Source organism: Vombatus ursinus, unplaced genomic scaffold, assembly GCF_900497805.2.
Source record: "Vombatus ursinus unplaced genomic scaffold, bare-nosed wombat genome assembly UNPS02012602.1, whole genome shotgun sequence".
NCBI lineage: Eukaryota > Metazoa > Chordata > Mammalia > Diprotodontia > Vombatidae > Vombatus > Vombatus ursinus.
Genome location: NW_020952380.1, coordinates 2,991,722 through 3,015,748, shown reverse-complemented (window position 1 = coordinate 3,015,748; position 24,027 = coordinate 2,991,722). Strand labels below are relative to the sequence as shown.

At 35.1% G+C, this 24,027-nt stretch overlaps 1 protein-coding gene across 1 annotated transcript in view; it reads right to left on the bottom strand.

The window, feature by feature from the left end:
- The window catches only part of NUP43 (nucleoporin 43), a 29,841-nt gene continuing 5,814 nt past the window's right edge, over positions 1-24,027 (bottom strand). The window contains exons 4-8 of the mRNA XM_027857968.1: positions 23,349-23,529; positions 20,399-20,534; positions 10,694-10,845; positions 8,545-8,667; positions 1-2,234 (exon numbers count right to left, since the gene is read on the bottom strand). Of these exons, the coding sequence (XP_027713769.1) occupies positions 2,005-2,234; positions 8,545-8,667; positions 10,694-10,845; positions 20,399-20,534; positions 23,349-23,529 (822 nt within the window). The 3' untranslated portion in view covers positions 1-2,004. The remainder of the gene's footprint in view (positions 2,235-8,544; positions 8,668-10,693; positions 10,846-20,398; positions 20,535-23,348; positions 23,530-24,027) is intronic.

Genomic DNA, 24,027 nt, shown 5'->3' with positions numbered 1-24,027 from the left:
TAAAACTCAATACAAATGCAGTTTATTAATAATAAAGTTTCTAATGACACATACCTGAACACTCTACTAACATACTACTGAAAGAAGCAATCATGAAAAAAGTTAAGATTCTTAAAAGGTATTTAAAGGACCCTCTGAGGCAAGGTTTTGTTTTGTTTTTAAAGACTGGTGGGTTAATTATAATGGGAATCAGCAAGTCTTTCATTTATGAACAAGTGCTAAAGATAAACCATTAAAAACTTCATGGATACTAAAATTTTGTACAAATATACCTATCATGCTTGACTGGCTTCATGCAAATAGGATGTTAGGTATTAACAAGATTACAAATGGCAATTAGTTACACAGAAATATAGAGGAGGTAGGATGATTGTAAAGCATTTTTCTGCATGGGAAAATCTCCTTTGTTCTTTGGAATGATATACCAGAGGAGGTTTCACATAGTATAAGAGGAGAGAAAATATTGCTATGAATTTAATGAATATTAAATTCACAAACCACGATTAAGATCACACCTCTATTACTTTAAATACATTTATATCTTCAGAAGGGTAAAATTTCATACACTGAACTCTTCTTTCTTGCTCAGTATTAGCTATTATTCTAATCTTACTTATCTCCTTAATCAAAATTACTGAGTACACATCTTTAATAAAATTAATGGCCATATTTCATAGAAAAAAGTGAGTAGATGTATTCAGCTTTAAAGTTTTATTACAAAAATAAATGAGATATAAGGCAATACTGTGACAACTAAAAACCTGGTAAAAATATTTATTTCAATAGAAAAGCAAAATAAAAACATTTCTTTTCATGAAATCCTAAGGTAAATACATAGTTCTGTTATGTCAACATTGCCGTGACTTAAAACTCAATAGTTTAATGAAAACTGTTCGACCTAGTAAACTTTGACACAGATTTTCATTAGTGTCCTATAATGTTTCATATTAAGTTACCAGCAATATCCTAGTAAGAGTAAAGACAACTGACCATGTGACCAAATTCATTAATTTTATATATATGTTACCCAATGACAAAGTAATTTAGCTTACCAAATTTCCTAACTGCATTAAATGTATTTGCACAAAATCATGTGAGGATTTCTTAAACCAAATCTTGAAAGTTTAAATTAAATTTCTTTGGTAACAAAAAATTTTAAATGTTCAACCAAAATAAATTTGGCTTAAATACGTGATGCTTAGTTCAAAAACATATACTAAAGGAACTAGATTATTTTTCTCACCTTTTTAATATTGACATTCCAGACTCTAAGACCTTGAAAATAATACTTAATTCTATTAGTTCCAACTAACATTCTTTTCTTCTCAGAAAGCAAACATTTAGTATAGGGGAACCAATGTTGAATAGATGGAAATAAGTGATTAAGGATGAATAAGATAATAAAACGAGATCACACTGGCCAGTAGTTCCTAAAGAAACATGAAACTGGTAGATGGCTCACCAATGTTATAAAGGAGAACTCCTCTATTACTGAAGTAGGTTTGTTAGTTTCAGGGCCCAGGATAGTGCCCTTATAGATATTTGTTCCATACAGATCAACAAGAAAGGAGAAGAGATCTTTTTAGTTGATAAGGGAAAAGACAGTCCAATCTTATCATCACTATTCTCACAATAAAAAATATTAACATACCAAACCTTAGAAAAAAAGCTTATCTATGCTCTTAATTGCTTCTTAAACATTACCGTAATGTAATATGAACATTGTTGCAGCTAATTTTAGAAGTTAAAAAAAAAACTTTAAAACATAACAGCAGCCCAAAGATACCTTTGATAGTCTTTTGAATGTTCAAGTTTTTCTGTCATCAGATACTAAGTCTTACACTTAAGTAACAGGTATACCCAATTGTCAAAACTAAAAACTGTTCATTCATTTACTAATGCTTTCACATTAAAATGAAGGTTCCCACTGAGAAGTTGACATACAAATTGGGATTCCACTGTTAAAATAGAGGCAAATCAAAACTCAGAACTGAGACTTAACATTCATGAGAAAAGTTGTCTAGTAACATAAATTGCTTCTGCATCAGTTCCACAAAGAAGACAAGATCCTAAAACATCCAAACTATTGACGGACAGTGTCCTGTTTGGCAATAAGCTAGTAATCTCAATACGATCTTTTGCAGGATCAGTGCTGAGCCAGGAACTTATAACGGACTGGTTAACATTAAGCTGGTTACTTAAAGGATGAGCTAATAATGTGCTATTTCTTCCACCTGTGAAAAAGATAGTTTACACTTTGTAAATAAATGTTAATTTGTGACCTTTTCAAATAATACATATATTTATGTGTAAAAGGTATTTGCAATTTGCATTTCTTAAAACAGGAACAAAAAGACTTATGGAAATGTACCAATTGATTTGTCAGTATGAATCAATCTCAAGTACCCATGAGATAACATTAAAATATTTATCAGAGCAGGCTTTTAAACTTTTAACCCTATCAGTTTTTTTCTGTCCATCCACTGATAGTAAAATTATCAAAAAACAAAAATGAAATATGATGAATCAAAAATTTCTTAAAAATTAGAGCCTGAAATTATCTACTATGGAGTTCTCTCATTCTCATCTTTTTGGATAGGTTTAAGATAGAATGGCCCTAGGACAAGTTGTTACCCTAATATTATTCCTTTATATTGAGTGTTCTATATACTATAAAATAACTGATTCTGTAATTTAATAAAAGCATTGGGCTGTAAGCTCATCCTATTCAGGCTCTCTAAAAGTAGCCTCTACTTCCTCTTGTTCTAACATGATTTTGATCTCCACTGCTAAGTCCTTATATTTTGAAATCTTTTTATTCCACATAGTATGGGGACTATAAATATTTAGCATATTGACATCTGTTAAAAATATTGTTAAGTTTTTATGAATCAATGATCAATGAATTTTATGAATCAATTCAAATGACTGTAGTCAATAGTTTAATCTGAAAATGGTCTGGTTTCAATACAGTGAATTGTTTGAATTCTCCAGGATATTTTGAGGTCTGTATTTATAATTGGGCATTTGTCATTTCTCAAAGACAGCAAGCTTTTAGGTGTGTGTAATTTATAGGCACCAGATCATCCCTTGTTAAGTAGTCAGTAGGCAATAAACTCTTACAACCTCTGCATAGTTTCCACCATTTTCTTGCATAATGTACATTGACACTGAAGAAATCCAGCTACTTAATGATAATCCTGTAATTTTTGGTGGCAATGGTCTAATGCTGAATAACCTCCATAAACCTTTCCACTTCCCAAACAAACCTTCATGATTCAGCCATTTGTGCTATGCTTCTGTGTTGACATATTATTGGCAGGATTCATGCAGACATTATCAGTGAAGGGTCTTTTGATTCTATTTCTGAATTTTAATTATTTAATAAAGTCATCTGTAGGCAAACTCCTCTTGAAGACACTTGACAAGTCCAGTGGTGTATACTTATTATCATCAATCTTTACTATTGCTTGGTAAAGTGATGGTGCTTATTCCAAAAGTATTTTTGTAGACTTTTGACCTTCTCATCTTGTCCTCTAAGAATATCTATCAAATCTGTTCCCCAATTCTTGCCACAGAAATGCTAAATTTTCAATAGTTGCCTTAGGGTGATGAACCATATATTTTGTTAATACTGTGATTTGTTACTTTTCACAACTCTAAAGATCTACATATCAACACTTATATTGCACTGATATTAATTACTTCTCATTCAAAACTTTGATTTCAGGATGCCAGTAAACTTCTTAATATATTCAGCTACAACCTTATTGATATCTTTATGATCAACATGTCTTGCCTGGAAATCAAGGTATTTGCCAGAATCACTTTTATCTACTGGCTCAATGTGACCTCCAGAATCAAGCTTAAAGTCTTCAGTCTGTTTCTTTGTTATATATTCAGAATTTTAATTTATTATCATTCATTTCATGGATGCCTTTTGTTTCTACATCACATTCATTTCCCAAATATATCCCTGACTACCCAACAAGCCTTCCCTTGAAACCAAAATTTAAAAAGGAAAAGTAGCTCAGCAAAACCAACATATAACATCCGCCATGTGACAGTACAGGCAATATTCCACATTTATAGTTCTTTACTCCTTCAGGTAAGGAAGAGGGGCATTTTTCAAACTTTTCTTTAGTAAATCTTGGTCATGATAATTATACAGTGCTACTTAATTTTTAAAAATTGTATTTGCCATTTACATTGTAGTTATTGTATGTGTTGTTTTCCTGGTCCTGTTTACTTCACTCTGTATCACTTTATTAAAAGCTTCTCATATTTACTGGAATTCTTGGTTGTTTCTTATGGCACAATAATTACCAATTTGTTCATGTACCGCAATGTAATAGGTTTAGCCATTCCTCAATCAATGAGCATCTAATTAATTTCCAGTTCTTTGCTGCCACAAAAAGTGTTGCTATATTCTGGACAGAGTATGTGATCCTGTGTTTCTTGATCATTTTTTCAAAAAGCAAAATTTAACTTGGTAGAGTAAAATGTAGGAATTTTTTCAACAAAGTACCTTTCACACATATGTTAAAGTTAAATATAATGTTGTTCAATGCTTTCTCAACAAGGTATAAAACGGGGAGATGCTTGACAAAAAGCATTTGCTTCTGTCCGTGGAGCATACACACTCTGTATTCAAAAGAGAATGGGCCAGTGATCGAAACAGGAAAAACAAAATGGATGAAAAACGCAATTTTCCCAGACTATAACTTGCAGTTAGATGGCTAATCCACTGAATTAATCCATTGGATGAACTGAACCCATTAATGCACCAATCCTGGATAGGCATTGCAATTGAACAAAAAACTGGGCCCAGAATTGGGTGGAAGGAGGAAAACAGACTAGATTACTTTTGGAAAATTGTGTCCAGTTTTCAATAATCTCAAGTTGTTCCCTGACACAAAAACCCAACTTTTAACACATTAATATTCTAATAATGCCACATAACTGCCAGTCATGGAACACCACACTCTCCAAACAAAACTACCAATGACCCAAAAGGTAATAGAGAAATGTATAGGGGCATTAAGTAAGCTGTAGCATTACCAATCACATTTTCCAGAATTTTATAAGATCTTGAAAAGAAGAGCTCTAGCAATATGGTCTATGGAGGAGTTATACATGATTAAGAATTGCACCTATAGAGGGAGTATCCTAAGAGATCACAGATCCATTAAACTACTTAAGTGTAATTTCCAATTATCCAACCTATTATGAGGAAATGGACAGCATGGATACAACAAATTCATGAATAATCCTCAATCTTCTTTTGGTTAATGGCTTAAACCCTCTCCTCAACCCTCAGCTTTAGGCCAATATAATAGCAGATTTAAGTTTCATTTGGCATTCAAAGCCTGGCTCAAGTCTCTCCTCTATGCAGTCTTCTAAAACCATTCTGGCCCATGGTAATTTCTCTTTTTACTTTGAATATATACTACTAATTTGCCAATTAATCATCTACTGCCTTGTGGCATTTCTATTGTTATTCATTCATTCATTTATTTATTTATATTTTATCTCCCCAACTAAACTATAAATTCCTTGAGGGAAGGGACAAGGTCTCATATTTCTTTTTAAGTACTCAGTAGTTGTTCATTATTTTCCTTTCTATTATAATACTGAAGTTTAACTATACTCTGTGTGTGCTGAATCTTGGATTGGAGTCCTGCAGTTTCTTTTTATTTGTATCCTGAAGCTTTCCATACGTCTGGGAAATTTTCCTTGACAAGTTTTGATAATATGTTCAAATTCTTCTATTATTCTAAATATTTTGGCATGTCATAGTCTGTATCACATAGCCTTCTCAGTTGTTCTTAATTTTTCATTATTTTGATAATTTAGTGATCTTCTGCACAGGTATATTTCTGGCTAATTGTGCTGTCCCCTGTCCTTCCAATAAGTTATATTGTTGGTTGATTCTATTGATCCTCTGAGGTTTTTTAGTATACACTTCATGTTCTTCATTTTTTCTTCTTGATCTTTCTTTAACATCTTTTAAATCTAGCTTGATTTTGCCCACTCTTTTAAACTTTCTTCCAGCTCTTATTTGGTCTGAGGATTTTCTTATTAATGTTGATCTTAATTTCTTGGAATAAGTTGTAAAAATTTTGAGGCTATCTCTTGAGATACCTTGCAAGGTATCTTTTGAATTGTTTCTGGTACTTTAGTTCATTCAGTTGCTCTAAATTAATTTTATCAGAACTCTTCCCATTTTTAATTTTTCTATGCTTTTATGGCCACTTTTCCTATTTTGTCTTTCTCCTCATTCTTTTTAAAGAGACAGATGCACGAAGAGCCTAGCTCCTTAAACATCTCACTCTGACTTGCTGACTGAAAAACCCAGTTGTTGATAATTAGATTTTGTATTTCCTTAATCTCAAACAGCCCAGACCGATACAGAACTTATAAAAAATAAAAGTGCCAAAAAGCAGGTTGTTTGTTAAAAATAAGAAGGAAAAACAAGGGCAAGGATTGGAAAATCAGATAACTAGTTCTGAGTAACTAATTTTACTACAAAAATTTTCCTAAAATTTATTTTTAGAACATATATCTTTTATAGTATAGTAACAAATACGGCAATGTCTATTTTTCATCTTTAAATTTTGTCTTATTTATTTTGTACTGCCTCTATAAAGAGACATGATAACTGTTTTAAGTATTTGAAGAGCTGCTACCTAGATGTGATTTGGTTTGTTCTGCTTGGACTGAGACAGTAAAATAGAAGCAATGGGAAGAAACTGCGGATTTTGGCTTGGCGTGAGGAAACATACTTCCTAACAGTCCTATCCAAAATAAGATTATGGGCTATCTCAGGAATTAATAGTTTTCCCCCTCACTAGAGGTCTATAAGGGAAAGCTGAATGATTGCCTGTTGGGAATATGATACCATAGCTTTCCAAGTTTCTTTCAATATTGAAATTTTAAAATTCATTCCCTCCAACTACCTTTCCAGATCTTTCTTTCCCTCTCATCTCAAGCTCCCAAACCCAATTTTTATAACAAATGACTTAACTTCTTATTGCAAGAGAGAAATTATGTCATTTGATAGGCACTCCCTTAATTCTCCATCTCAAAACTTTTCACCATTACCTATTCATTTATCTCCTGACTCAAAAAGATATTCTCACTCACTGCTAACAGTTAATTCCTTTACCAAGCTTTCCCATCCTCTTGTGCCTTCTCCAGAATCTTATCTATTATTTCCCATTATTTATAGAACACATCCTAATATTATCTCAAAATGAGCCTGTCCAAAACCCCAACTCTGCTTTTCCTTCTAGTCACTATCTCTATCACCAACACCACCATTTATCTACTCTCCTACATTCAATGTTTTATTGTCATCTTTGATGTTTCCTTTCTACCTGCCCAGCCCCACCTCTAATAACCAATTACAAATTTCTGATGATTCTGCCCCTGTAAAATCTTTGCCTTGTTTTTGTTTTCTCACCAGTCTGTTTAAGGTAATCAACACCACCCAGCTGAGTTCCTGTAACAGGCTCCCTAAATTCTTCTCACTCTTCTAAGCCATATTTTAGACTTATACCCCCCATGCAGAGATCTAGACCTGCCTTCTTCAGTAAAAAACCCTAAAATATCTCTTTACTGAGGACCATTTAAATTTCATACTAGATGGTTTGATATTCAAGGCTCTCTGTAGTCTGATACATACTATTTTTTTCTACTTTATCTCATACTATTCCCTCCTATGTACACTTTGTTACAGCTAATCTAGGTGATTTTTGGTATTCCTACCCCATACACACCACATACTTCCCCGCCCCTGTTTACTATGCCTAGAATGTCCTACTCTATTCTACCTACCCATCTTTTAAAGTCCAGATCAAATGACTCCTCTTCTATAAAGCTATCCCTGATTACCCATTGGAAATCACCTTATTCCTCTTGGACTGTATTCAACACTTTGCTTAAATCTCTCTTATACTTTTATCACATATTATTTTGGATTAAAGTCCTCTAGAACAATGATCTGCACATAGCCGGTGATTAATAAATGTTTAACTGAAGATGTATACTCCTTTTCACAAACATAATTCCTATTTTTCTTCTACTCACCCCTGACTCTAATTGGGAGACAGAACAATGTGAACCGAGACAATCTGACCAACAAAATCAGAAGCTTAACATGTACTGTATCTCTTTCCCTCTTCCCTTTTGTCTGTTCCTGTTAAGACTGTCCATGCCTATCCAACAACACAGTGGCAAGAAGCTAATGAGACACAAAAAAAGAACCTAAGGTGTCTAGCACTATTCTGCATTATAGAATTTTGTAAACATCATCAACGAAATGGCAATCGGAAATTTCTAGCTTTTCCCCAAAACTAAGGATATATATCTCTCCAGGGGACAGGAGAATGAGAGTGATTTCCCCCATGATGAAGATTCACATTTTCTCATTTGGCATGGAGCAGAAGCAGTTTCATGGGAGAAAAATCAACTTCCCTACAAATATATTCCAAAAGGATCATGAAATATTAGTGCACAAAAGTCTTTTCCAAGGCCCCTTACCTTGGTGAAAAAGTGATGATTTTTCAGGAACATCTGTGGAGGCATCCCAATGCCAAAGGGATCCATCTTCAGAGCAAGTAAACAGATGATCTGGATTGGATGGGTGGAAGTGAACTTCCCACACTACAGTACAAGAGTAGAATAAGTTTCATTTTTGAATAGGTTAATTCAACAAAGATCCTATGAAATTCTGCAGGAATACACCTAATTATTTATGTAAAAAACCCTTAAATACCGATAAAAATAGTATAGTCAAAATGATTCTTGGGCCTAGATGGCATAATTCTAGAATAATTCTTGCTAGCAGATAAGTTCTTTTAGGCTAGTGAGGTAAGAATCAAGTTGGGGAGGGTTCAACAACGAAAGTCATATTATTGAAGTGCCCTGGAGTCCAGTAAAATGTTAAATATTAAATTCACAATATTAAATATTAAATTCACAAACCACACTGGCTGCTTGTTATGCTGGCTGTCCCTGATCCATGAGTATCATTTCAGGAAAATATAAGGATTGTTTCCTTTTTGCATTTTTATCCCTAGTGCCTGGCATGTAGTAGGCACTAAATAAAATGCTTGAGAATTGATTAGTTGGTTCCAAGGTTATGAAATGCTCAAATATTGGGAATTTTCCAGAGATGATCTGATCCAAGTTCAGGTCCAGGGCTATTAAGAAATTAACTGGGAATGGAGACCTCAAGTAGAACTCAATTCGGAGGGTACCTTAAGTAACAAGTAGCTTTCTGGAAACCAAGAACAGAACTGAGCCACCGAAGGTAAGTTAGCTCTAACACTGCAGTTAAAACAAACCAACCTATACCTGGGATCAAACCTTGGGCTCTGAGACACTAGGTCGGGTACCCCACATGCCAGAGTAGCTGTAACTGGTAGTATTAGACATTTCAAGCTGGCATTTTTCACTCTTGCTATAATGAAAAGTCATAAGGCTTTACTGATGACACAAGAATATTGCTTCCCAAAAGAAGAAACTACTAAAATACAACATGTATGCAAACACAACTGCAAGGGTATAGGTCTGGAATAAAAAGGAATAGGGAACAGACCTGTGATTTCATTAGTATAGGGAACTTCCCTGTGAGGAAACTCCTTTTGCCTGGCAGGGTGGGTTGGCACCTTCTCTGCAATTTAATGGCTTGAGAGAGCTGCTTAGTGCACTGAAAAGGAAAGTGGTTTACCAGCCAGTATACACCAGAGGCAGGCCTTGAACACAAATCTTCATGGTTTCAGGGTCAGTTCTATCTACTATATCATGCTGTTTGTTATATAGATCTGGTAGATATCCAAATCCATATTTTCTCAAAACTAAACCAAAGGCCAAATAATCCACAATTTGAAACAAAACAGTTTGCTCTGCCCTACCCTAGGGTCAGAAGGAATTAGATGCTAAATTCTAAGTAAATTCTACTTAGAAGGTATGGTATTTATATATTTTCTACCAAGACAGATCAACAATTATAAAAAGGGAAATGAGAAGAGACCTAAAGGTTTGGATGATCATGACCACAATGTCCTCTGGGTTAACCAAATCTTAGAATTTGTAGATGTAATCATGCCTTCTCTTTTTCTTCTAGGAAGGGCTTTAGAGAGAAAAGCAAGGCTATTACCCAGCCCTTTGATTTCTTTCTTGGAAATGAATATGGCTACAAATCATTTATTCTTTCATAGTAGTACTGCTAAAAAACATAACAAAAGAAGTTGTTGTTCAGTCATGTCTGACTCTTCATGACCCCATTTGGGGTTTTCTTGGCAAAGATACTGGAGTGATTTGTCATTTCCTTTTCCAACTCATTTTACAGATGAGAGAACAGAGGCAAACAAGACCACGTGACTTGCCCAGGGTCACACAGCTAGCTAGCAAGTGTTTGAGGCCAGTTTGAATTGGAAGTCTTCCTGACTCTAGGCCTGGCACTCTTTCCAATGTGCCACCTAGCTGCCCCTGAAAGAAGTGGCCCTCAATATTTTGGACATATGCTCTTTAGGACATATGGTTAAGAAAAGTTCTGTTTCTGAAATATATGTACTAACACAAATGCAAAAACGTGGAAAATAGCATATACTATCTAAAAACTTAATAATTTTGCTCTTAAAATTGTCATACAAGTCACTAATTAAGTTTCTCCAAAAATACTTACTTTCAGCTTCATGAGCCTTCAGCAGAGATACTGGCATGCTACCTTGTCTAACATCCCAAATACTCAGCATTCCATCCTGACCACCTGTAGCTACAACATGTTGCTGGTTGGGATGTCTATCAACACAGTGGAGTGGAACTCTGTCTCCAGTCCTTTTGGAGAAAATGCAACAGAAAAAGATACTTCCTTATATCAGTTTTTTCTTTCATTTCATTTTAAGACACTGACCAAAATTATGCCAAGTGCAAGTCTATTATAAATTACAATTGGTTCCTCAATCTTCAGCATCCTAAGTAAGCTGCCACTTTCAGGGTAATACCTCATTTTCTGTGATCAACAAAACCAACACAGAATCTGAGTTGGAAGGGAAATCAGAAGGCATCTAGTTGTATCCTCACCTAAACAAGAATTTCCTCTACAACATACTTCACAAATGCCATCCAGCTTTTGCTTCTGTAAGTAGGGATCCTTTTTCTGAATATCTCTAATTATTACAAAGTTTTTTCCTTACTTCAAACCAAAATGTGTTTCCAATTTCCTAACAACTAACTCTATTTTGGTAATTTCAAAACTTGATTAGATGTGTTTTTTAAATATCTAGAAAACCTGGAATAAAATGCATAATCATTTAGGAAGCTTGATAACTAAAGTCATGAATAGTACAACAGAATGAGGCTAACATTTTAGTTTCTGATGCTCCTACATTATGCTTTTTGTGCATAATGTGCACCAATTCTTAAAAAAAAAAGCTTTTAATGCCTACTCTTAACTGTGAGTTTAAGTTGCACTCAGATTCAAAAAACAGACTAATGTAGTGAAATGGACAAAATATCTTTAAAATATCTGTTGAATTGAATAATCTGTTGAAAAACTACTGATGAAATTTCTCCTTAACATTTTTTTAAAATGGAAAAACATTTATTCAGTATATGAATTGAAATCTTCGACTATATTGACATTTCTGAAATACTTTAGCCAAAACCACTCTAACTTACTAGAGATGCTCTGTGAAGCATAAGAAAAAATAGTACCTGATATTTGCCCAGAAACACCTGGATTGTTTTGGTCAACAAACTACTACGTGTGTATGTGTACAGATAGATATAGATATATAGATACACACACATAAACACACACACACACACACACATACACACACTCTACATTATCAATGCAAAGTGATTTGCAGAAACAAGTCCTAATTTAATTATGATACAATTCTCAAAGATTTTTGCTGAATTAAATTTCTCTTTACAACATCTTGAAAAGTGATTCAAGCTCAGTATTATGTTCGCGTGTTCCCTCTCAGATTTCTTCTGTGTTCAGGTCCAGCTATTCTTTTCAAACTCAGGTTAAGTACTATTTTGACATACTAATTTAATGTTTTAGGTACCGGGGTGTGACAAGTTTAATTCAGCCATTCCTATGACAATAATAATAGATTACTATGGAAACTGAAAAATATGTTCTACTTCATTTATTCAATAAGTATTTAAGTACCTACTATTGGGCACTTTATAAGGCACTAGGGTACAAAAAAAAAATCTTAAGTGCCTGCCCTCAAGAAACTTCCACTCCATTGGGTACAATCTGTCCTATCTTGTTTCTTCTTCTTGAGACTTCAGTTATAAATGTCCTTGGGATGATCTGACTTAGCTAAGTGTCAAGCCAAGCTTTCTCTGATTCATTTTCCTTTCTGCAACTCTTCATTATTTCTTCTGAATCAATTAAAAAGCACTTATTAAGTGCCTAATATGTGACAGGCACTGGAGACACAAAATAAAAAAATAAAAAATTCCTGTACTCAGGGAGCTTACAGTCTATTGGGGGAAATAATGTGTGCAGAATAAATAAAAATAAACATAAGTTAGTTAAACACAAAGTAATTAGGGAGGGCATTAGCAATTCTAAGGATTAGGAAAGGCTTTGTGTAGAAAGTTGTGCTTGATTTGTGTCTTAAAGTTAATAATGCTGTGAGTCAGAAGTGAGAAAGGAGTACATTTCAGGAATGGGGAACAGCTAATGAAAAGGCAAGTTGATAGGAGATGGAGTGCTATGTGAGAGGAAGAGATGCAGTTTGGCTGGAGTATAGAGTACATAATGGGTAATAACATGTAATGAGTCTAAAAGGACAGGTTTGGGCCAATTGTGAAGGGCTTTAAGAGTCAAACACAATAGTTTATATTTTATCTTAAAGGCAACAATGAGTCAGTAGAGTTTATTAAATAGTGAAGTGACATTTAAGGAAAACAGCCTTACGGAGGTTGGATTAGTGAGGTAAGGAGACTTGAAAGGTCATGGAAATAGTCCAGATAAGAAGAGATATCAGATTGAACTAAGGTGTGGCTATGTATATTAGGCAAGGGTTTGGAGGGAAAGTTCTGTTTTGTAATGATGAGATTGAAATGTCTTTAAGACATTCAGTTTGAAAGTCCAATAGTTGGTGATGTTCAGAGGCAAGACTTGGTTTGTATGTATAGATCTATGAGTCATTGTCATAAAGTGATAATCAAACTTACAAAAGTGATGAGGTCACCAAAAGAGAACATGCAGAGACAGAAAAGGGCCCTGAACACACCCATAATTTTGCAAATGAGATCACTACAAGGTAGACAGTGCCAGACTTGGACTCAAGACAACCTGGATTCAAATCTTGCTTCAGAAACTTATTAGTTGTGTGATCCCAGGTAATTCACTTAACCTGAGTTTTAGTTTTCCTTTCTGTAAAAGAGGATAATACTAATATCATCCACCTCACAAAGCTGTGAAGACCAAGTGAAATAATGTATGCAAAGTAAAGAGGCTATATATGAATGCCAGCCATCATTATGGTTATATGCTAAATCCATATTGGTCACAGCTGCCACATTACAGGTGCTTGGTCTGGAGACTATTTGCTGGTTGAGGGGGTTTCTAGGCTCTTTTATCCCCTTTGTTGTGGCTCACAATTGTTTTACACTAGGTAAACATTTATAAGAAATCACAATAATCAGAGCCATTATCTTTACTTTGATATATTTCCCATTTTTCAAAGTCAATCAATCAATCAATCAATAGGTATCTACTATGTCAGGTACTGTGCTAGGCCCTGGGGATACAAAAAGAGGAAGATAGTCTCTGCCTTCATGAAAATAACAATTTAGATGAAAAGAAATGTTTAATTAGATCAGCTGGGAGCTGTTATAAACGTGCTAAATAGCTTTACATCTTTATCTTCTAATCTGGTGCTCATTTCCATCTTTTCTTTAAGAAAGTTGATCATCGTGGACTTCAGAGAAACCTGGAAAGACTTACACGAACTGATGCTGAGTGAAGTGAGTAGAACCAGGAGAACATTGTACACAGTAACAGTAACATTGTGTGATGACTACCTTTGACAGACTTAGATCTTCTCAGCAACTTAAGGATCTAAGACAACTCCAAAGGCCTCTTGATGGAAGATGCTATCTACATCCAGAAAAAATAAAACTACAGAATCTCAATGCAGATCGAATCACATTATTTGCTCTCTCTTTTTGTTTGTTTCTTCTTTCTCGTAGTTCCTCCCATTGGTTCTAACTTTTCTTTACAACACGACTAACGTGAAAATGTTTAATATGAATGTACATGTAGAACCTATATCAGACTACACACTGTCTAGGGGAGGGGGAGAAAACTTAAAACTCAAAATCTTATGGAAGTGAATGTTTAAAACTAAAAATAAATAACTAACTTCAAAAAAAATAATCAATTAAAAAAAGAAAGTTGATCATCTGACTACACAAAGGCAGCTGATTCTGACAGATTAACACTTTGGTAACCAGTTGTTTTCTTTCTGTGAAGATATACTTAATCTCATTTGTTATGATGCTATTTGGTGATTTAGTGTTATCTATTTGAATATCAAGACAGATGTTGGTTTTGTTTACAGGATCAAAGATTTATAGCTGGAAAGGATGTTCCAAGTCTTTCATATTACAGACTACGAAACTGAGGTACTTGCTCAATGTAAAATAAGTACAAAAAGAGCTGGGGTTTGACTCCAGATCTTCTGACTCCCAATCTGGTGATCTTTCCACTACACCATGAATTTTGTCAACTCTGTAGAACTTTTTTTTACTTCTTCATCCTCTGTAGCAGATGTTGTGCCATAAGCTTCTCTTACCTTCAAGGGGCTCTTTATGCTCATTATTACCAGTGCATGAGGAAGTGACAAGAGACCCATTAAATGTTTACTGTTGTCTTAGGGTGCATAATTCTAGCAATTCCTTTATTCACTTTTCTGAAGTGAATCTGTGAGATATCTTTTTATTCAGCTGAAGTTTTGAGTTTTTTTTCCTAGTTTCACCTATAGCAAGTATAGCCCCATTGTGATTTATTCTCTTCTAGTAGCATATCAAATCACAGGTCATTGGATGAATCTCTTGTATTCTATTATTGCTACAAAGGTGGTTTGCACAGGACTGAGGCCAATTCTAATTTTTATCTGTTTCATTTAATTAAAAAAGGTTTTTGTTTCATTGCCATTATCAAAAGCCATCATCTACCGGCCAACTTATTGGTGATAAGCCTATCCAAATTTAATAAGGTTTGTCCTTGGATAGCAGAGGGTCTTATCTCAAATTCTTCAACCTATCTCAAATTCTCTGGTAGATCCTACCAGAGCTTTTATCCCACTGGCATAGACAACCCATGGTCACTCCTACATCACAATAAAGCATTAAAGTAGGACTTATGTAGAAGAAACAATCTAAAATGGTTCTTAGTCCCATTTGGCTCTCCTGCTTTTGCAGTGGCAATGACAAAGTGGCAGAAAAGGTAGTACAGCTTGCTAAAAATAAAAGTTTTTAAACTGTTTATAAATATTCACTCTAAATATGAGAAATCTGTCTAACAACAAGTTAACATGTTTTTAAGAGAAAATAACCAATTCCATATTGGCATTATTGTTAAATAAAACTGAAAGCATATGGAAACTGCAGTTAAACAGAAGAAAGTTTTGAAGGTCATCCTTGGAGAGGGATAAAAGAGCTGCCAAAGCTGTTTCAATGTACACCCAAAGGCTACTAAAAACATTTTGTGAGATAGTCATCTCTTCTTATAGTCCTCATGATTAGCACAAAGAGAAGACACTATGAAGAAATATACTAACATCTATTAAAGACAGAGAAATTAAAAAAAAAAAAAAGCTTGACAAAAAAGCTCTGACATTTAGTGTCTTCAATGCATGGGTAGGTATAGAAAAGGATGGCAAAAACTTTAATGGAGAATCTGGTCCAAGTTTGGGAAATCAGAGGCCAACATGGGGAGAGAGGAGGAAAGAAGCATTCATATAGCACCTACTAAGTGCTAGACTTTGTGCTAAGCACTTAGTCTCATTTGATGCTCAAAATAATCCTGGGAGGTAGGTACTATCATTATGCCCATTTCAAAGATAAGGAGACTGAAGCAAATAGAGGTCAAGGAACTTGGGTCACAATAGGTAGTAAGTGTCTGAGCCTAGATCTAAGCCTCAGGTCTTCCTGACTCCAGACCCAGTGCTCTATTCACTTCTGTCTCTGAAGCATGTGGACTACTCAGAAGCCTTATGCCTGGTGTATTTTCATATGCTTCTTTCAAGGAGAGAATCACAAGACGCTAGATAGGTGAGCAAAAAAACATCAATGACCAAAAATAAAACTATCTTAACAGACTGGTAACTGACAAGGGGATACTAGATTCTTTTCTAGTGTTATATTTATTTTTCTTTAAGGCAATTAAATTCTTCCTCACTGGAAGGACATTCTACCTCAATGGGGAAGTAGGCAACTATTTAAGGGGAGGATGTTCAGAGTACCCTAAGGCAAAATTTAGCCCACTGTATATAAAGATACAACAGAACTTCTGACTAGTAGGCAAACAAAAGGAAACCTCTGACTTCAGCTCACTGCCAGGTAAACAATACCAGCATACCTTGGAGATAGTGTGTACACAATAAAGTAAATCACAAATTTTTTGGTTTCCCAGTACATATAGAAGTTATGTTTATACTGTACTATAGTCTATTAAGTGTACAATGGCAGTCTGTCTAAAAACAAAACAAAACAAAAAAACCCCACAAAAACAAAAAAAAATGTACATACCTTAATTAAAAAATACTTTACTGCTAAAAAAAAATGCTAACCATCATCTGAGCCTTCAGGCAGCTGTAATCTTTTTTGCTCAGCATCAAGGTGACACAGTGGTTAGAGTGCTAGGCCTGAAATCAGGAAGACTCATCTTCCTGAATTCAAATCTGGCATCAGACACTTACTAGCTGTCTGACCCTGGGTAAGTCACTTAACCTTGCTTGCCATAGTTTATCTCTAAAATGAGTTGGAGACAGAAATGGCAAACCACTCCAGTATCTTTGCCAATTACCCCAGCTGGGTCCCTGAAGAGTCTGAATGAACTAAACAACAACAGTCTTTTTGCTGGTGGAGGGTCTTGCCTCAATGTTGATGGCCGCTGGCTGATCAGAGTGGTAGCTGCTTAAGATTGGAGGAGCTATGGCAATTTCTTAAAATAAGACAACAATGAAGTCTGCTGTATTGATTGAGTCTTCCTTTCACTTGAACACTTAAGAGGCCTTTGTAGGGTTGTTAATTGGTCTAATGTCAATATTTTGGTGATTGAGAGAATAGGTAGGCTAAGGAGAGGAAGAGATGGGGTAATGATAGGTGGAGCAGTCAGAACACACGCACTGAGTTTTCCATCTTATATGGGTGTGACTTGTAATGCCCCAAAATAATTACAATAAGAACATCAAAGATGGGTGATCAGAGATCACCCTAACAGATATAAATAATGAAAAAGTCTGAAATACTGTGAGAATTACCAAAATGTGACACAGAAACACGATGTTAGAAAAATGGTGCTGACAGAGTTGCTTAATGCAAAGGCTGTCACAAACTTCGAATATGTAAATAAATACAATATTTGTGAAGCCCAATAAATTGAAGTACAATAAAATGAGGTATGCCTGTACAGGGTCAGGCACTTCAGTTGTTTTAAACAATGGCTAAGGTCCATTTAAGTGTTATCTTTAAATGAGAAACCTTTGTCAGTAGGCCTTTTCAACACAATTAGGAGGTAGCCTGCTGGTGAGTAGAATAAACTTACTGCTTTTAGGCCTTTAAGACAGTTTCCTGTGATTTTCTTGCTCTATTGTAAGCATTCAAATTCACAGGGCTTTTGTTTTATAATTATGTAAATGTTCAGTAAAATGGTTATCTGACATGGTTGGATGATTCTTGACACACTTTGGAATCACCTGTCTGTAAGAAATCAGACCAGCAACTAGATATAGCAGAGTTCAAAATCAGTAACAAATTATCTTTTCTCCCCAAACCTTCTCCTCTTTCTAACTTCCTCATTACTCATTACTGGTGGTAGCACCATCCTCCTAGTTATCCAGACTCTAAACCGAGGGGTCACCCCTGACTCCTCACTCCCTTTCTCCCTTCATATCCAATGTGTTGCCAAGTCCTGTCAATTCTATGTTTGTAACATTTCTCAAATGTCACCCCTTCTCTGTTCTGACATTGCTACCATCTGGATGCAAGCTCTTATTACTTCATGCCTAGATGGATCTAATAGCCTACTGGTTGGATCCTCTGCCTTAAGTCTTGCCCCATTCCAGCCCATCTTCCTTCAGCTACAAAAGTGATCTTCCTAAAGCACAGATCTGTCCGTATCACCTCCCATTCAAAAAATTTCAGTGATTCTTTATTATGTCCATAATCAAATATAAAATCCTCTTTGGTATCTAAAGCCCTTCATAAGCTGGCCCCTTCCTACTTTTCAATCTTTTTATATTCTACTCTTTCCAATGTACTCTGTAATACAGTGACACTGGCCTCCTCTCTGTTCTTGAACAATGAATTCCATTTTTTGACCTTTAATGTTTTCACTGGCTATCCATCATGCCTGGAATTCTCTTCCTCCTCATCTCTGCCTCCTGGCTTCCTTCAAGTCTGAGCTAAAATCCCACCTTTTGCAAAAAGCCTTTCCCAATCCTTTCACTGCTAGTGCCTCCCATTTGAGATCGTCTCCAATAAAATTTATCATAGCTATAGCATTACCGATATATTGATATAGACAGATATCTTGTTTGCACATAATTGCTTACAGGTTGTTTCTCCCATTTCTAAGGGCAAAGATCATTTTCGCTTTTCTTTGAATCCCTGGAGCTTAGCACAGTGCCTGGCACACAGCAGACATTTAACAGATGTTTCTTGACTTGATATGAATCAGAAGACGACAATGAGAAAATAAGGCATACAATTACAGCACAAATAGGCTATTAACAAAAAAAAGTGGAAAATGGAAGTCAAGATAACGACCTTGAATACAACTATTTCCTACAGAAATCTAGCCAATGTAAAGCAGTTTCCATGATAAGGAGAGCAGAACACAGAATCTTTACCTAGCAATCACTTGGATCTCTTTGACAAGCAAAAAGTCATAGTAGCCAAAGGCAACAAACTTTTTAAGCTTAAACTGATTTCTAAAAGATTATGTAGGAGAGCAGCAGATTATGAGCAGTACCACCTAATAAAAGAGCAAAAAGCAACAGAGATGAAATTCCGGCATGAGACAATGAAATCAGATCATTACAAGAGCATTTATAAGTGAAAGTGGAAAGATGACACTAGGCAGAAAATGGAAGTGAGCTGTCAAGATTATCTTTATTTCCATAATTAAAAAAATCACAATAAGTGCAGTACAAACCTCACAAGGCTGTTGAAGATCATAAGGTAATGCATGCAAAGCACTTGCAAACATATTACTTATAACTGTTACATTAATACTAATATTGTTCAAATGCTGCTACATGTTTGCAAAACATGAGGCACCACAATCTTCAAAGAATCAAAATTGTGTCATACAGAGATCAAAAGAGAGATGCTTGGTGGAGGAAAGCGCATATGACCAACCAAAATGTATATGCAAAAAGTTGATCTCCACCAAGAAACATAATCAGAAAAAGATCTGAGTCATTTGTGTAGTGAGAGTGATAAGAAATATACTACCTAAAAACTGTACTGAATTTAATGAAATATAGAGACCTAATAAGCCTATAACACATGAAGGTCTATAGCACATGGACAAGAGCTGCAAAGAATGCGGTGTGGCTGGATTAGGATCTACCCTGAGAGAGGTTGTCCAACTGATATATTATCATGCATTAATTTCAGGGGTGCTTATGGCTAGGCTAGGTGGCACAGTGGATACAGTATTAGGCCGTGAGTCCGAAGACCTGAGTTCAAATCCAACCTCAAACACTTGCTAGCTGTGTGACCCTGGGTAAGTTATTTAACCTCCGTTTGCCTCACAGCACCTACCTCCCAGGGTTGTTGTGAGGATCCAATGAAATAATAATTGTAAAGGGCTTAGCACAGTGCCTGGCATACAGTAAGTACTATATAAATGTTAGTTATAACAATAAAAATAACAACTATTATTATTATTACCTAGTCAACAACTTGCTGGTTGAGCTTCTGCGTAGTTAAGCTGGTTTTCTGATTACAATCTATTGCCAGGTACAAAAATTAAAACCTTTCAATCTTTGTAGAGCCTGAGACTGTCGTATGCTGACATAGCCTTCAAAAACCCAAGATCACCCACCTACCACAAGGTAGCACCAGGACAAGGCATTTGTGGAGGGATATATGAACAGAAAACAAATTGTATATCAAAACTTACAGTGACAGTATCTGAGAGGGTTCACTTCCTTGCTGTCTGAAATCCCATATCTTTAACTGTCCAATTGAATTTACTGTGAGAATCTCAGGAGTTCGAAGGAAAGTCACTGCATGGAGCGTACTACTGTCCGCATTATCTAAAATTAAGAAAATTGTATATCAGTAGTTTTTTTAAATGCAAATCCTGAGTGCACATTTCTTCCATTATTTTAAAAATGAAATCATGCTAAATCTTTAAAATAATTAGGAGTATTATTAGTAAAGGAAGATTCTGAAAACTTTGATTAAAAAATTAAAATATGTTAATACTCTTTTTAATACAGTTAATACACTTTTTAAAAAGTGGTGATGCTTGATTCTTTAATTTCTTGTATCCCTTTTATATTTCTAATGTTCTACATCTGAGAGCTGAACACAGTTTCAAGGACTATCATAATATGATTCTTAAGGTCTTCTAGAATTTGGCACCCCCTACTCAACACTATTCTCCTAACAACTGTTTTTCCTTCAAGTCAAGCTACTCTCCTCATTGCCTCATCAACAATGACAAAAAAAAATCTTCATTCCTACCTGATATTCTTTATCCTCACTTTTCAAATTGTCCTCATTCTTTAAAGTACAGTTCAATTTTAGCTTCCTCTATCAAGTTTTCCCTAATGACTCTAGGCTTCAAATTTGTCCTTTTCAATTCCTACATTACTTATAGCTGATATTATTGCACAATTTAGTTCTTTATTAATAAGTTTTATGAGAAGATATGAATTTTTAAAGATGTGTAATCCATCTGTATATATAACTAGATTATAAATTTTATGAGAACAAGAATTGTGTCTCTCACAACATCCAGAATAGTGCTAAGCACAGAAGAGATGTTTTAAGAAATACTTGCTGACTGATTAAAGTAGGAATGATGCTTACGGTAATGGAACTTTATTGCATAAAGGTAACTGGTTTACAAAAGGATCACCTTAACAGCCACGTTCCATTTTAAGTTGAAAACTAAAATATTAGACTAGTCATTAGCAAACTCCAACCTGTGGGATTCTGGCCCACCCTATTTTTGTACTTCCAGTAAGCTTAGAATGGTTTTTTACATTTTACATTTTACAATAAAACTTTTAAAATGTAAAAACCATCCGTGACTCACCCAACCACTGAAAGAAAAAAGAAATACAACATTAAATTTAATTATACCAACAGAGCTCGTTATCGTTTTTATTTACAGATAAGACTGGACAATTGCAAAGTTTATCTCAGGGAATATCAGTAGTACAATTAAGTAAAAACATTATGTGATTGATAGGCATATCCTTTTTTTCCCATGAGCTGATAATTCTCCGTTTCCTTTTACAAAAAAAAAATTTAGTCAAATATAAAGCATTATAGATTGCAATACTGCATACTCTTTTACATGCTCATCTGACATGTCATTCACTTTACCAGCTTTAATTATTACCAGTATATAGAGTTATCCATTCCACATCATGACTTTCCCTATCACAGTTTCGAGATATTGAGGGCCAGTATAAGAAATTACATGGGAATTTTGGGGGAGTTTTGCGGAAGTTGCAGATGACACACAAAAGCCAATAGACAAACAGAAAAAGCTTAGAAACTCAGAAATGCATAAAATACAGGTATCGTATAATATCAACCCACATTTTACAATAAGGTACTATAAACACCCCATAAAAGAAAAAATTCAGACTTCTTCTCTGGTAAAAAGGGAGGGCCAAAAATTTTATGTAGATTTTCCAGATCAAGGGGGAACCACACCCCTAACTCCCAAGATGTGGAAGGGATAATTACAACACCAAAACATGTACTTCTAAGTCCTTAGATTTCCCATGGTCCAGTTCCAATTCCAAGGTCCATCTCCAACTCTCTCACAACCACCTCAAACACAATAACTAAAATTAACCCCCAAATCCTCTCAAACTAGCTTGTAGGATCATAAGATCATAGATTCAGAGCTGGAAAGAACCTTTAAGGCCACTGAGTTTAACCAGCTCCCTATGGATAAGGAAACTGAAGCCCAGGAAAGTGAAATGATCTGCCCAAAGTTACACACGTAAGCAGCAGAGCCAGAATCTGAATCAGATCTTGTCTCCAAATCATGGGGTCTTTCTCCCTAGAGCACACTGCTGAGTCCTTATTTCTTCTCATTCACCAGAACTCAACCAGACACAAAGTTCTGAGATCTTTGACTCTTCCTTGTCTTTCAACATTCCCAGTGTCCAGTACCTCTCAGTCCAGCTAAGTGTCTTTCACAAGATCTCTTGCATATGTTCTTTCCTTTCTATTACGACTCTCATTACCATAGTTCAAACAGTCATGTCATTTCTGAACTCCTGCAATAAAATCCTGTTCTTTCCCCAGATTCTTCTCTTTCAAACTAATGTGAAACATTTCTGCCAAATTAATCTTCCTAAAGCATCACTCTGTACCCTTCTCTAGTTAATTCATCTTTGGCCTGGTGTTCAATTTCGCCTACCATACTGCCCCAAACTACCTTCTAGTTTTATCTCATGCTATATCTCCAATATTCTGAACTACTATTTCCCAAACACACACTGTGCTTTCTGGCTTCCATCTCTGTGGTTCAAGTTATTCTTACTGCCTCTAAACTCTCCCATTCATCACCATCAAGATTCTACTCATTCTTCAAATTCCAGCTCAAAGCAATCTTCTCCATGATGTCTTCCTACATCATTTCAGGCAAAAAATTTTTTCCTTCTTTTGCATCCTTAAAGAATTTAGTATGTATCATTCATATATTACCTTTTAATTATTTATTTACACATTTTAACTCCCATATTAAACTCTGAGTCCTTCAAGGACAGAGATTTTCTTGTATATTTGTATTCCTCATAGCACAGTGGTATAATAGTTCATAGCACAGCTGGCTAATACTTATTGGCCAAAGAAAATGAACTAATCAGTTTTCTTACCTATAGTCCTCACAGCTTCCTTGTAATCAACTCTGAAGAGATTGATTCTGCCATCTTCTCCAACAGTAACAATCTCTGGACTGTTACATACAATACCAGTACATGGTGCACTCCTATAGGAAGGACTACCTGGGCCAATGTGGTAGTGGGCTCCTACCCATTCCTGGCTGACTGAAAGTGTCTGTGTAGAATACAGAAGGGTAAAGAAAAATACCTTAAAGCCATTTGGCAATACCAAAAAATCAAATGTTATCAAATTACAAAACTGTAGCAAATTTTCCTTCCCATGACATTGTACTTCCAGGTTTGAAGGAAATTAGAACATACCTAAAGTAATCAAAGGCACAAAATGCTTTTGTTTTTCTGTTTCTACTTCTCTTCTCAGTTCCACAGAAAAACCTTTCTCTGTCCTTTATATTTCACAGAAAATATAATTTTGATGACTAGGAAACACACTTTACAAACCTCCATCCATTGGATAAATTTCTCAAGAAATGCTTTTAAATGACAAATAGTTAATTTTTCATCTTGGAATACCTCTTACTACTAAAGTGGCTAAAAAGCCCCCAAGCAAGTAAGACATCCAAAGTGCTTTAAATTACTGTACATAATGTTTCCATTTACTTCATTAGTCTTTCCCTTAAAGAAGCAATTATTAGGATTACTGTGTTCAAAAATA